Source organism: Tenrec ecaudatus, chromosome 6 (assembly GCF_050624435.1).
Source record: "Tenrec ecaudatus isolate mTenEca1 chromosome 6, mTenEca1.hap1, whole genome shotgun sequence".
Classification (NCBI taxonomy): domain Eukaryota; kingdom Metazoa; phylum Chordata; class Mammalia; order Afrosoricida; family Tenrecidae; genus Tenrec; species Tenrec ecaudatus.
Genome location: NC_134535.1, coordinates 150048764 through 150063524, shown reverse-complemented (window position 1 = coordinate 150063524; position 14761 = coordinate 150048764). Strand labels below are relative to the sequence as shown.

General features: G+C 44.8%; 1 protein-coding gene across 3 annotated transcripts in view; it reads right to left on the bottom strand.

Moving 5' to 3' along the window:
- Positions 1-474: 474 nt before the first annotated feature.
- FAM107B (family with sequence similarity 107 member B) overlaps positions 475-14761 on the bottom strand; it is a 77796-nt gene continuing 63509 nt past the window's right edge. For 2 of the 3 annotated variants that reach the window (XM_075552348.1, XM_075552349.1), the window contains exons 2-4: positions 14336-14519; positions 3982-4132; positions 475-3200 (exon numbers count right to left, since the gene is read on the bottom strand). In XM_075552348.1, the coding sequence (XP_075408463.1) occupies positions 3084-3200; positions 3982-4132; positions 14336-14463 (396 nt within the window). In that variant the 5' untranslated portion in view covers positions 14464-14519 and the 3' untranslated portion in view covers positions 475-3083. The remainder of the gene's footprint in view (positions 3201-3981; positions 4133-14335; positions 14520-14761) is intronic. The other variant, XM_075552350.1, reaches the window with a different exon arrangement.

Sequence of the window (14761 nt, the reverse complement as noted above, 5' to 3'; positions counted from 1 at the left end):
CTGGAATCAGGTGTGTCGTTTCTTATTCGTTCCTCCGAGGAGGGCAGGACTTAATTGAACAAGCCAAATTGGCACAAAACAAAATCGCATATTCACACTTCACACGTCACATCCACATTGCCCTAAAAACTGCTCTTTCACAAATCGTACCTCTCACTGTCCTGGCAGATTACCTGAAATCGGAAGGTTTTCATCTGAAGATATGCTAGCTCCGGCTGCCATAGCACAGATGCTCTGCACGGGGAATTAACGCACAGAGCTGTGGACGTGTTGGCGGGACGTTGTTTAACATAGTCCACTGTCAGCCTGGACTGACACCAAGATACAGAGTGCACCTGATTTGGAGGCCGGCCTGCCAAAGTGGGACATCCGAGGAGACGCAAGAGCCACCTGCTGCCCCATGACCTGCCACCTGCCACCAGCCCCACCTGCAGACCCAGACACACATCCTGAACAGAGCAGGCACACAGTTGCTTGGTCCAAGCATGTGGTGGTTTTTATTAAGAATAACTTTGGTTCTAAGAATTCCAACCTCGATTCTGTAATACTTTCCATTAAAAACAATTATACAAGAGCAAATACAAAAAATATTAAATTATGAAAAAAAATCCATTAAGGCTCCCTTTATATATATTATATACACTCAAACAAGTCAAGATTTTTCAGAGTAGAAGAATAAAGTCAAGTGTTATAGCTTAGAAAGCAACACTACTTTACTATTTTTGAGACTAGAAAACACTGAACTATTTTAAGAAAACCAGAGATTGGAAAATGGAGCCATTTTCCCCCAACAGTGGCTCAAAGCACAAACTGCTCAGATTTGCTGAGCTAGGGGTTCGGACTGTACAGCGTGGAGGGGAGGGATAAGCGGCCGTCGTTTTATGCTCAGGCTGACGAGCTGATCTGGTCTGACGACGTGAAGAGCTGTTCAGACTTGTACATTCGAGTAAGGCTGTGTCATAAAACGTCACTGAACGCTACTTACAAGTCTTCTTTTGGCCTGGCCTTGTACCACTAACTAGAAATCATTCTGCGGATTTGGGAAGAGTGGGAAGAAAATGCTCTTGGTAACTCTGATTCCCCTCCAGCAACAACTAGATCCTGAGGGAGTTGCTGGAACAGAATCGGTCCTTCTAAAGGAAGCTGACGGGCCCTTGGGAATTCGATTAAGTGGCAGAATTGCTTCAAGGGTACAGACCTGCAGATCTAAAGCCCCGGTAGACAACAGGATGGGAGCCCATCCTGAGAGTCACGTCGTTTAGTTCACAAACACAAAGGAAGAACTTCTGTCAATAAACAGAAATGTAATCTCATCGCTGCTGCTTCTCTCAAAGTAAGGATGGAAAAAAATCATTACCACATCCCATCCTTCAAAAGCCAACTATCACTGAGCAACAATTTATCTTCAGCTTCTCACGGTTTGTTCAGATAATACTTGCTGATGAGATAAATAGTCCCTTTCAGGTGTAATCAACCAGCATACTTCTCTAACTAGCAGTATACTATCAGTGGATTTACTTTTATCTTGTCCACATTAAGCTTGAATATGGGCCTAATCATCAACTATTAAAACTAAACTAAGGCATTCCAACAGAAAGCTACTTTTCTACCATCCTCATTCAGAATTCAAAGGCTACGGATCCAGCTTTCTAGGAGCCTTTTAAAGGAAATTGAAGATTACATCTATAGAAAAGACCAGCTGGATTGACCATATGGGGAGCATACTGACCTTGCAGAGTTGCTTCCATATCACCCCAAGGAGAACACACTCCTGCCCTTGACCAGCGAACGCAATGGACTCTGCATTCGCTGCATTCATTTCCATGCATGAAAAATGTGCTACTTATTCGCAACTGGGGCTTTACTTTGAATTGCATGCTGCTGCTGGCTCTCCCTTCCCCCCCTTCTTCCTGAGAGATGCGCGTAGTAGTCATCAACATCGGCGGCGTCAGCATCAAGTGGTGAAACAGTCTTTGTTCACAAGCAAGAAGAAAAGGTAAAGAAATGAGTGATATTATGCCAAAGCTTAGATTCTAACGACACTGAAAATGTACAAATGCAAACCCTTTCAATTACATTTCCTGGAGGCCAATCTCCATTTGTTTCGAAACATCCCCCAGCTCCTATGACTCAGCTCTGAACAGGTGTTTTCCTCACACCGCTGGCAGGAGAAATTAGAGATTTTGGTCCCTTCTAATTTTTGACACGAAAAGTTGGGTTTATATGGATCCACCTCCTCGCTCCAGTCTGGGGAGAGTATTTCATTGCAAGGTATGAGTTCTGCAAAGCACTTCAAAGCAAAGCAAAAACAAATCCTACAAGTTATCAAAAGAATAAGAGATGGATTTACACGATGCACCTTCTCTGAATGCAACGTCATGTTGTAGCACACCGTCTATTATCCAGGGATCTGATGGGAACTTAAGAACGCTCATGGTGTTTGTTTATGGGTTTCTGGAATCTTCACTCCCTATTCTGAGTCTCTGAGTGTCAAGCAAAGACACCAGCTGTGCTCACCATTGACATTCCCGGGTGTCAACCTCACCTGGGTGGGAAGCAGAAGTGAAACAGACCATTCGGGCTCTCACAGGAGGACGGACAGATACTGAATGTAACAGACTGAACTTATTTTCTAACCCCATCTAAGTTATCAACTGGATGACAGAAGAGAAGAACTGAACACAATGCTTGTAGCTTTTAATAGGGAGGAGAGGAAGGCTCTGTGCCCCACTAAACTTGGAGAGAAACCAAGAAGTGCAACTCTCAAAAACATATTCCAGTGTCCGCTTCCTTTGGAACATTTTTAAAGTCTCTGAGCACAGGTCCATTAGCCCAACTAATGTGCTGATCAGCGTCCTTCATTTGGCGAGTAGGAACTGTAACTGTCACAGGCAAGTGACCTGCCCGGACTGGACAGGAAGGAAAACCAAAACCTAATCCTTCTGACAGTGAGACTGTTCTGCTGGCTGGAACTCTGCAGGGGCTTCCGCCCTGAGATAAAGCGCTGAGGAGGCACGTACAGACACGGCTTCTGTGCGGTGGTGGGCTTAGGGACGGTGCGAAACACGCAGGCTCAGGGCAGCCTATGTCTCCTGGGCTTGGGCGACTTCTTGGCCTGTTCTCCTGAGATTGCCTTTAACTTTCACAAACTCTGGGGCGTTTTCTTGCTCTTCTTGCAGTTTCTGCTTCTCGAGTTCAAGCTAAATGAAATTCAGAAAGAAGGGAGTTATTTGCAAAAATCAAGCAGTTTTTTTAAACTACCCCTCTCTCCCCAGCCCATGACCACATCCCTTCCTGATGGAGAAAATTCCTTCTTTGGTTCGGTTTCAAATATATGTGTCTATGTACATACATCCTCAGGTAATTCTGCACTAGGACGAAAGCAATTGGTTGTTACTGAAAACAGAACCAAGAAATGATTCAAACTTCCTAAATGAAACACAGTTGAGGTGATTCTGATTCACAATGACCTTGTAGGCTGAGACAGAACTGTCCCATGGGATTTCTAAAGCTGTAAATTTTTATGGAATCAGACTGCTTCATCTTTCGCTTGAGGAGCAGCTGGTGGATTCAAACTACGGACCCTCTCGGTTAATTGCCAAGCAATTTAACATTGTATCACCTGGGCCCCTGAAGAAATGACAAGTATCCAAAATGTACGCCCAAAGGAAAGACAGAGAGAGACACCAATCATACAGATGCTCTGGATTCTTAGGTTGGATTTTGCTACATTTCTGTACATTCAGAATTCCCTGATTCCGGCTTTGCTCCTGGGTCTATATATACACTAGGTCAGTCCTCAGCAGAACCCTTGCCTCGTCATTTACTCCACTTGCTGGCATTACATCTCGGGTCCCCCAGGCTACAAATATTTACATGTGACGCAGCTGGTAACTCCTGTCTGCTCCCACATTGTTATTTCTTGGGACCAAAAGAGCAAAGGCAGCCTTTAGTCCACCCTCCCATCCTCCACCACTGCACCTGCTCCAGTTTCTGCTGCCGTTTTAAGAGTTCGATCTCTAAGTCGGATTTCTTCTTTTGTGCTTCCTCTTCCTTCTGCTTTATTACTTGGTCTCGTTTCCTCTTCTCCATCACTTTCTGCAGCTCGGGTTTATTCTGAGGGGCAAGACCCCTGTAAATAAACATTAACAAAAAGTATTCATAAAAATCTGGGCTCCAGGACACATCTTCCATCGGCATTTAATCGAAATCATAGAACGGGTCTAATAAATCAGCATGATCATACTCACCACACAACCACTAGTTACAGAATGCTCTGGAGGGCTCAGACGCTCCTAAACATGAAAAACACAGCAAGAGCACATTCCAAACTCAAGCTCACTACCATGGATACTCCGACTCATAGTGACCCTACAGGGCAGGGTAAAACTGCCTGAGGGTGTCTGAGACTGCAACTCTTCATGGCAGTGGAAAGCCTCATCTTTTCCCCTCGGAGTGGCTGGTGGTTGAGAACTGAAGACCTCATGGTTAGCAGCCCAATTTATAACCCATTACATCACTCTACAGAAACCAAACTCACTGCCATCAAATCATTGCTGCCTCATAGAAACTCACCCCCTGGTAGGTTTCTGAGACTATAACTGTTTATGGGAGTAGAAAGCCCAGTCTTTCTCCCAAGGAGCTGCTAGTGGTTTCAAACTGCTGACCATCTGTATGTTAGATGAACACGTAACCACTCTACTACCAGGGCTCCATAACACTAAGACTCCCTAAAGGCTATGCAAAATCTGCTCGTTCATTCAATATTGTGCACCTTACCATGCATAGGCACTAGGCCAGACAGGGGTTAGTAAGAGTGGGGGTGTGGAAGGCACAGAGCAAGCTGTTTAAACCATGGGTATGCTGTCTACTAGGTGGCTCAATCACTTCAGAAAGCCTCCCACGGTCTAGGCCCTGACCTGACTATACTCAGCCTGCAGACATTGGGTGTTGCAGAAATTTAGACAGCAGAATGACCCTGGAGGTCAAGCCACCCCTTGAACAGATTTAGAGGAGAGTTTTTGCCCATCTACAGGGCCTCCGGGCCTTGAACGCACTGCCACTGCGTTTCAGCTGCACATGGGACTAAGAAGTCACGCTTCAGGAAGCTCTACATTTCTCAGGTAAATGAGGCTGCCACCTCTCTTCAAATGGGCAGAAACAAAAACTTACCTCCACTCACTAGCAAACCTTCATCTAACATGCCCGAGACACAAGTCAGGTGAAAAGCTTTTATTAGCCTCAAGTGGGATTTCAGACCATGTTCAATCGCCAGCTCACAGACCGTGCCCACTGCCAACGGAGTCAGTTCTGACTCACAGCACCCTACAGGACAGAGGAGAACTAACCGCCCCGAGGTTTCCACAGCTGTCAGCTCAGCCCACCTACCTCCTCTTCTCGGTCTTAATTACTTTAGTCAGTCCTCACTAGCTCTGAGTAGTCTTGATATTAAAACTTTCTAAAAGCATTGAAAATAAAAATGAAGCAAACTCACAGAACGGGAAACACTCTAAATTTCCGGCAGCTCAGGGTGTGAACTCTGACTAATTGCACTCACTTGACTGACACATGCTTTTCCGCCAGCAGGAAAGGAGAGCTGCTGAATCACCTCTTGACACTAAGTCACCCGCCCGCCCCGCTGACTTCTGCTCTTCCTAAGAGGAGGACTGGCCTTCCAAGCAGGGTGGATATCTAGCTCTCTGGGGGCCCGTTCTGTGAACTACTTTGTGTTAGTCTGGGCAGACTAGTGAACCAAATTCGTAAACACTCATATGTATACAAGGAGCTTTATATAAAGAGTAATTGTACATTAAGAAAACATCCGTGACGGTGCCCGGCTATCGAAAGAGATAGTGTCTGGGGTCTTAGAGGCTTGAAGGTAAACAAGCGGCCATCTTACTCGAAGCAACAAAGCCCACATGGGAGAAGCACACCAGCCTGTGCGATCACGAGGTGCCAAAGGGACCAGGGATAAGGCATCATCAAAAAAAAAAAATCTTACCATAGTGAATGAAGGGGGAAGTACAGAGTGGAGACCCAAAACCCATTTGTCGGCCACTGGAGACCCCCTCACAGAGGGGTCTGGGGAGGAGATGAGTCAGTCAGGGTGCGATGTAGCACCGATGAAGAAGACAGCTTTCCCCCAGATCCTGGATGCTTCCTCCCGCCAACTACCATGATCCGAATTCTACCTTGCAAGTCTGGATAGGGCAGAGGTTGTACACTGGTGCATATGGGGGGGCTAGAGGCACAGGGAATCCAGGGTGGATGATACCTTCAGGACCAAGGGTGTGAAGGACGATGCTGGGAGAGTGGAGGGTGAGTGGTTTGGATAGGGGGAACTGATTACAAGGATCTACATGTGACCTCCTCCCTGGGGGACAGACAATAGAGGAGGGGGTGAAGGGAGACGCCGGATAGGGCAAGATATGACAAAATAATAATTTACAAATTATCAAGGGCTCATGAGGGAGGGGGGAGGGGGGAGAGAGGGCGAAAAAAAAGGACCTGATGCAAAGGGCTTAAGCGGAGAGCAAATGCTTTGAAAATGATGAGGGCAATGAATGTACGGATGTGCTTTATACAATTGATGTATGTATATGTATGGATTGTGATAAGAGTTGTATGAGCCCCTCATAAAATGTTTAAAAAAACAAAAAACCCACAAATTTTATCTACACATACACATATAATTTACATATTACACATAATATGTAGTATATTACATATTTTATATAGTGTGACTGTTATTGTATATTAATATAAAATTTATATTTTAGTATGTATTATATGTCATTATATCATGTTATATAACATATTTTTTAACAATTTATTGGGGCTCATACAATTCTTATCACAGTTCATACATATACATACATCAATTGTATAAAGCACATCTGTACAGTCTTTGCCCTAATCATTTTTTTCTCCTCTTTTCTTTTTTTACATTTTATTAGGGACTCATACAACTCTTATCACCATCCATACATATACATACATCAATTGTATAAAGCACATCCATACATTCCCTGCCCCAATCATTCTCAAGGCATTTGCTCTCCACTTAAGCCCCTTGCATCAGGTCCTCTTTTTTTTTTTCCCCTCCCTCCCCTTTCCCCCCTCCCTCATGTGCCCTTGGTAATTTATACCTCATTATTTTGTCATATCTTGCCCTATCCGGAGTCTCCCTTCCCCCCTTCTCTGCTGTCCCTCTCCCAGGGAAGAGGTCACATGTGGATCCTTGTAATCAGTTCCCCCTTTCCAACCCACTCACCCTCCACTCTCCCTCATCGTCCCTCACATCCTTGGTCCTGAAGGTATCGTCCACCCTGGATTCCCTGTACCTCCAGCCCTCCTATGTACCAGTGTACAGCCTCTGTCCTATCCAGGCCTGCAAGGTAGAATTCGGATCATGGTAGTTGGGGGGAGGAAGCAACCAGGATCTGGGGGAAAGCTGTGTTCTTCATCGGTACTACCTTGCACCCTAATTAACCCATCTCCTCTCCTAAACCCCTCTATGAGGGGATCTCCATTGGCCGACACTTGGGCCTTGGGTCTCCACTCTGCACTTCCCCCTTCATTTAATATGGTATATATATACATATACATACACATACATACACACACTTATATCGTTGTTTTTTTTTTGTATGATGCCTTATACCTGGTCCCTTGGCACCTCGTGATCGCACTGGCCGGTGTGCTTCTTCCATGTGGGCTTTTTTGCTTCTGAGCTAGATGGCCGCTTGTTCACCTTCAAGCCTTTAAGACCCCAGACACTATCTCTTTTGATAGCCGGGCACCATCAGCTTTCTTCACCACATTTGCTTATGCACCCATTTGTCTTCAGCGATCCTATCATGGAGGTGTGCAGTCAATGATGATTTTTTGCTCTTTGATGCCTGATAACTGATTCCTTCGGGACCACTCGTCACACGGGCTGGTGTATTCTTTGTGGACTTTGTTGCTTCTGAGCTAGATGGCCGCTTGTTCATCTTCAAGCCTTTAAGACCCCAGTCACTATCTCTTTTGATAGCCGGGCACCATCAGCTTTCTTCACCACATTTACTTGTTCACCCACTTTGGCTCCAGCCGTTGTGTCGGGAGAGTGAGCATCATAGAGTTCCAATTTAATAAAAGAAGGTATTCATGCATTGAGGGAGTGTTTGAGTAGAGGCCCAGGCAACTCTTTTTTTAAAAAATCTTTTTATTAGGGGCTCATACAACTCTTATCACAATCCATTATATAACATACATATTTTCTGCTATCTCTCATCTCTACACTTCTGTACTCACATGAAAAAGTTCTATGTTGTTGCCTACAATATACAGACAATCCATCACTAGAGGTAACATTCCAAACTGACAGCCTAAACCTGCTGCCATCGAGTCAATTCCAACTCCGAGTTCTGGAACTCTATATAGGCGTTCCCAAACTGTAAATGTTTACCGAAACACACAGCCTCCAATTTATGCTGAGGAACAGCTGCTGCTTTGAACCACGAGCCTTGCGTTTGGCAGCCCCATGCCTACCCCATACCACCAGCAGAACTCATCTGCCCCGCCTTGTCCAATTTTCCTTAGCAGAACTTCCGGTGAAAAAGAAAACACAAAATTGCAGTGAGACAAAGATGACAAGTCACATTTGTGATTTAATTATTGCCCATTTCCATTGTGCAGTGGTACTGGGGAGGCAGAAGCGTAGAAAGAATATTCTGGAAATTAAATTTCTAATTAGTCCAATACAACATATTTATGAACACTTTAGCTGTTTGAAAGAAATTTTGTTTTCAAATCAGGTGGGTAGAAATCGACTTAGCTTCATGACTGTTAATAAGCCTCACTATGAGGCTACAGAAATAATGGAGGGATTTAAATTTTTGAACTAAGAATTTAGCTATCTGTATAATTTAAATTTCAAACATTATCCTATCCTTTCACTGGCAAAATTCACATGAACTGTTCCTAAATTCTTCTGCATTATGCAAAAGCTGCTGAACAAACTCGATAGACGGCACATTAGGATGACATCCCACTGCAACATCCGAATGGACTTAATGATTAGGCGGCATTCTTTCTCTCTTCAAAGATTTTACACGGGGCGACAGTGAGATAAAACATTTAGTAATCGGAAATGTAGGAGGACGGCGCGTATGTGATGAATGCTCTGCACTTAGAGCAGCCTAGAAGTATAAAGGTTTAGTTAATATTTTATCACAATGATGACTTAACTTTGTGGCCTGAATGGAAAAAGTCAAGCATTGCCCATAGGACTCTCAAAGTTGGAAAGTGAATCATATTTGCAAAGACAATGCCAGCAGACTGAAGCAAGCGGCCCCACAATTTCTAACCATGACAGCACCATTCCCCTCCATGGGACAGTTGACACTCCTGAATCAATCCTGCCAACTACAGTTCATGAGCAATGGCCACACCTGTATAACTGACAGCACCGAACCTGGTGGCTTTATACCACCCAAGACCAAAGTTACTCCTGAGTCACAGATCTGGACATGGAACTATTTGTGACGACTACACTAAGCAGAATCATCTTTTAAAATTACAAAATGAATATACACTATATGCAAGAAAGTCAAGGAAGGCATATATATATATATATATACATATATATATATGTATATTACTCTAATCGCGGGCACACCATCTAGTCTATGAATAGAGAGTTGTGATAGTTAGTCTTTGTGTCAACTTGGCTGGTCTAAGATACTCAGTGGTTGGAAGTTAAGTTATTGCCAGGATGTGATCTAGCACAATGTAATTGTCTCCATAATAAGATCTGCTATAAGCAATCAATCTCTTCTAAGATTATTGGTGGGGTGCAACATCCTTAACTCAGGTCACAGACCTGTTCCAATTAATTAAGAGACGTTTCCTTGGAAGTGTGGCTTGCTTCCAATGCAAGTGGATGCTGTGGAAAAGCTGGCTTGCTTTTTTGCTGTATCTGGTTCGCCACCCTCTAGTTCTCTGCACTTCGGCCAATGAATGGCCTGCCCATGGATTCACCTGCCTCAGTAGCAACAGCCTGTCATCTTCCTGCTAAAATTAGCATCATCAGCCCCTGCAGCTACTTGGGTCTATAGAAGTTTTCAGCCTAACATCAGACCCCTGCCTAGTTCTACAACTGTATGAGTCATTTTCTTAATACATGCACACATACATTTTTAATTAGTTTTCTGTCTCTAGAGAACTCAGCCTAACACAAGTGTGTCCCTCAAAATTGTGCAAGGAAGAAGCCTTGCCCCATCAACCTTTCATTTCCGTACTTCTCAAAACCTGTGCAACAACTCTGCCTTATGGTCCTTCATTCTTTCTGCTCGTGAGCCCTTCCTCATTCGTAGCACCTGCGGAATCCATCACAGCACAGGGGTGCCGTAACTGTGCCTTTCCCCGAAATGAGCACCATTTGGTTATTTCCAATTTCCCCCACTATGAAAGACACTGAGGCCCATGGGCTTCCAGGTGCATTTAATTGCAAGTCTCCCTCGTAGGCAAGTACTTCTGCTCACTGGACTCATGGGTATAGAGTTACTGGCTAAGTGTCTGCACACTTTCCATTTTTCTATGTTGCCAAAAGGCCTTCCAGAAAGGCTACAGCAATTTCTATTCACACCCTCAGGGTGTGAACTTTTAAAAGCACACTCACCTGTCACAGAACCCACGAAGTACACTGGCGCAGAGCAGAAGAGTCCACATTCATTCCACCCCCACCCAAACTCGGAGTGTAAACCCACATAAACTAGAGTTCCTATCCATCTAAGAGATCAAACCCAAACAACTTGCGCACTTGCCCCCCAACCAGCTCCAGGCCAGTTTCCCCGTGGGAATGAAAGCAATTTGCATTTGGATTTCAGCCCTTTCATTTAGGAGTCCTGACAGCAGCGTGGTTGGTTATGCATTGGACTGCTAACTGCAAGGTCAACAGTTGAAAACCACTAGCCAATCCATGGGTCAAGAATGCAAAGGGTTATAGTCCTGGAAACCCACCTGGGCAACTCAGCCCTGGCCTGTAGGGTGGCTATGAGTCGGAATCATCTTGATGGCAGTGGGTTTGGTTTGGGTTCTGGGTCTTTCATCTAGTTTGGCCTGCCTCCTCTTCTTTTGTTTCTTTTTTGCTTAGCTATTCTTTTTTTAAATCATTTTATTGGGGGCTCTTACAATATTCCATACATCAATTGTATCACGCATATTTGTACATATGTTCCCATCATTTCCAAAACATGTTCTACCTGAGCCCTTGGTATAAGCTCCTAATGATTCCACTCCATCCTCCACTCTTCCACCCTCGTGAATCCTTGAACAATTATATATTGCTATTATTTTGCATCTTATACTGTCCATTGTTGCCCTTCACCCACATTTCTGTTATTCGTCCCCCTCGGGGGGTGGGGGTCTATATATCCCACTTTGTGATGGGTTTCCCCTTTCCCCCCATCCCCCTACCGTCATGATATTACTACTTCCACTACTGTTCCTCAGGGTTTTATCTGTCCTGGTTGCATGTGTTGAGAGCTCTTATCTGTACCAGTGTGTGTTCTCTAGTCTAGCCAGATTTGTAAGGTAAGACCTGGGTCATGGTCTTACCATAGGGCTGAGGAGGGGGTGGGCATTCAGGAACTAGAGGAAGGATGTGTGTTTCGTCAGTGCTATATTGTACTTTGGGTGAATCATCCCTTCCTTGTAACCCTTCTGTGGGGGGGGGGAGATATCCAATTGTCTACCAATAGGCTTTGGGTCTCCACTCCAAACCCCCTCATTTACATCAACATAGTTGTTTGTTTTGGATCTTTTGCTACCTGATCCCGTAGACATCTCATGATCACACAGGCTGGCGTGCTTCTTCCATGTGGACTTCTGTACTTCCCTGCTGGATGGCTGCTTGTTTAACTTCAAGCCTTTAAGACCCCAGATGCTCTATCTTTTGACAGCCAGGGACCATCTGCTGTCTTCATCACATTTGCTTGTGCATACACTTCGTCTTCAGCAATCGTGTCACAAGTCTACAGCTCCATAGAAAGCTTGCTTTGTGTTTCTCTCATTCTTGACTCCCTCCTATTTCACCACCCCTGTCCAATGCTTATTATTACTATATTTAATCATCTCTATAAACTCCCTTAAGTCAATTATTTCTGATCTTTTACTTTAAAGAATGCTATAGGACAGTGGTTCTCAACCTGTGGGTCTCAACCCCTTTGGGGGTCGATCGATTCATAACAGTAGCAAAATTACAGTCATGCAGTAGCAACAAAAATAACTTTATGGTTGGGGGTCACCTCAACATGAGGAACTGTATGAAAGGGTGGCAGCATTGGGAAGGCCGAGAAGCACTGTGCTAGGGCGTGTGATCTTGGGAAGATCGTGTAACTCACTACTAAATAAAGCCAGTAGTCAGCACACAGTAGGTTATGGGAACGATCATATAGAGGAAGGTCCTTTTTAAACTGCAAAAAAGAAAGCATGCTTCTCAGGATGCTACAAACAAGCACAGAACTAACTCTGCCAAGCCTTTAGCCAAAATACCTGTCACTAATACCAGCCCTTTCCTATTAGTTTGGAAATAAAGAAATCAAGAAGTAAAAACCGTACAGTCACTGAAAAGGGTATGTGGCAGATAGTGAACAAAAGGGAATAAGCTGCTTAAAAGCTTTTCACCCCCAAACCAGTTCTATTTCTAATAAGAGGAACTTACCAAACTAATATTTTATCCTGAAAAACTCAAAAGAATGAGATACATTTGAATTTAAAACCTGTATTTTTTTTCTCTTCTCCCTTTAAATAACACTTCCCATTATACCAGAACCTTTCAAGAAGAGGGAAAGCAACAGAAATGTCCAGATGATGTCCCAGAAGACGCGGACAGTGGATGGAAGTACCACTAACTGAGCACTTACTTTATGCCAGGGACCTTCACAGCCATTTTATGTGCTATTTACTGTTATTTTTATAAGACATTCTTATGCTCCACTTTATAGAAAAAGACATCGTGTCCAAAATTATAAAGCTAGGTCAAATTAAATGGTCGACCAGGACTCAGACACTGTTCTGTGACCTGAAAGCCCATCTCCTCTCTGTACCATGGACCTGGAGGGGCTTGGGTGGGGGTGGGGGGCGAGGATGACTCACCTTTCTCCCACATCAGATGGCCGGGCCTGCCTGAAGAGTCAGCTGTGTCAACACCAGAAAGGACACATGGGCCAGAGAAAGGCAGGCAGAGGGGAGGATCTAAATTCACAGAACGTGCCTATTCCAGAAAGTCTGCACAAATCCATATATCTTACAGAGACAAGACCAGGCTACTAAGTCTGCCTGTGGCTGCACATGAATGTACATCTTGTACTTGAGAGAACATCGAGCCTGCTGATGTCTGTCTGACCTTTACCTCTATTCTAATCCGGAGGATTTCACATGTTTTTAACAGAAGTTTTTCCCCTAACATTTTATTTATTTACATGTTTCATTGCGCTATCTTACTCATTCCAATATATCCATTCACGTACAGTTCTGTTGTTCAGTCCATCGGGTGGGGTTATACAATATAAAAGAAGAAACAGAGAAGGAAGGTTTCCAGAGATCAAGCAAATCCCTACCCCAGTTTACAGATGAGGACACTGAGATCGAGAGGTAGTAATGGCCATCAGAAAGCCCTTTACTATAGCGACTGCCTCTGGTTGGGAGCCTATTAAACTAATAACCCGTTCCACTAACATGCAGACATGAGTACCCAGGCAGGACTGCTTCCAAATACTGTAGCCTGTTTAGAAACGTAAATTCCCATTTGGCTTCAGGCATGATGAGGCTGAGTATATACCAGGGGACCTCAGAGAGCTGGGAGGGGATTTGGAGTTAAAATGTAAACTATGCACCAACTTTTCAGAAGCGGAAACAGGAAGGCAGCCTCGCCTGCCTGCAGGGGGCTTCCTCTGTGGAGGGCTGGCCTGGCTCAAGAACGCAGGAGACACAGGGAAGACCTAACTCACACAGGAAGGAAGCCCGGTGGGGGTTCCGCCCTTGGGTGCTAACCAGGGGCTGGTGGTCAGAATCCACTCCATGGCTCTGCAGGTAAAGGAGCTGGTGATGTGCTGCTGTAAGTGTGACAACTGAGGAAACCCCCAGGGTCCTTCTGTTCAGTCACAGGGCCACTATGAGTCAGCGCCGGCTCGGTATCACCTAACCACAGCCACAATGGAACATGGCCAGCAAAGGGAAAAAACTAATTTTAAATAAATCTTTGTAAACACAACTCAGTTTACACCTAGTAGTGAGTCCCCTTCCCTAAGGACTGTACTTGGTGTCAACTTGGCTCCAGAAACCACCTCACCTTTTCTGATTCATCAGCAGTTCTCGGTGAAGGTCTTGATGGTTCCGGGACGTTTTGACTGGATTGATGAGTTTCTGGGGCCTAATAAGTTCAGGATTATCATCTTCTATGTAGTCTGGCTCGGCCATGATGTTCCTTGGGATGAGATATGCGTCCTTAAGGTCAGGATCCTCGAACGGGCTGTCTGAAACAAAGGTGAGAAACAGGCATGTGTGGTCTCTTCTCCCAAGCCGAGGGAAGTCTTTGTGAGGGAGGACAACAGACGCCGAGGCCCGGGACCATCCCCCTCAGAGATGCCACCTCCTGGTCAGGCTGCCACCACTGTTTGAAAGTGACAGACGCAGGTCCACACATCAGTGACCACATCCTGGAGTTTCAAGTCACACAGGCTTCCAGGGGCACCCAGCCCCTCCCGCCGCCCTGCCT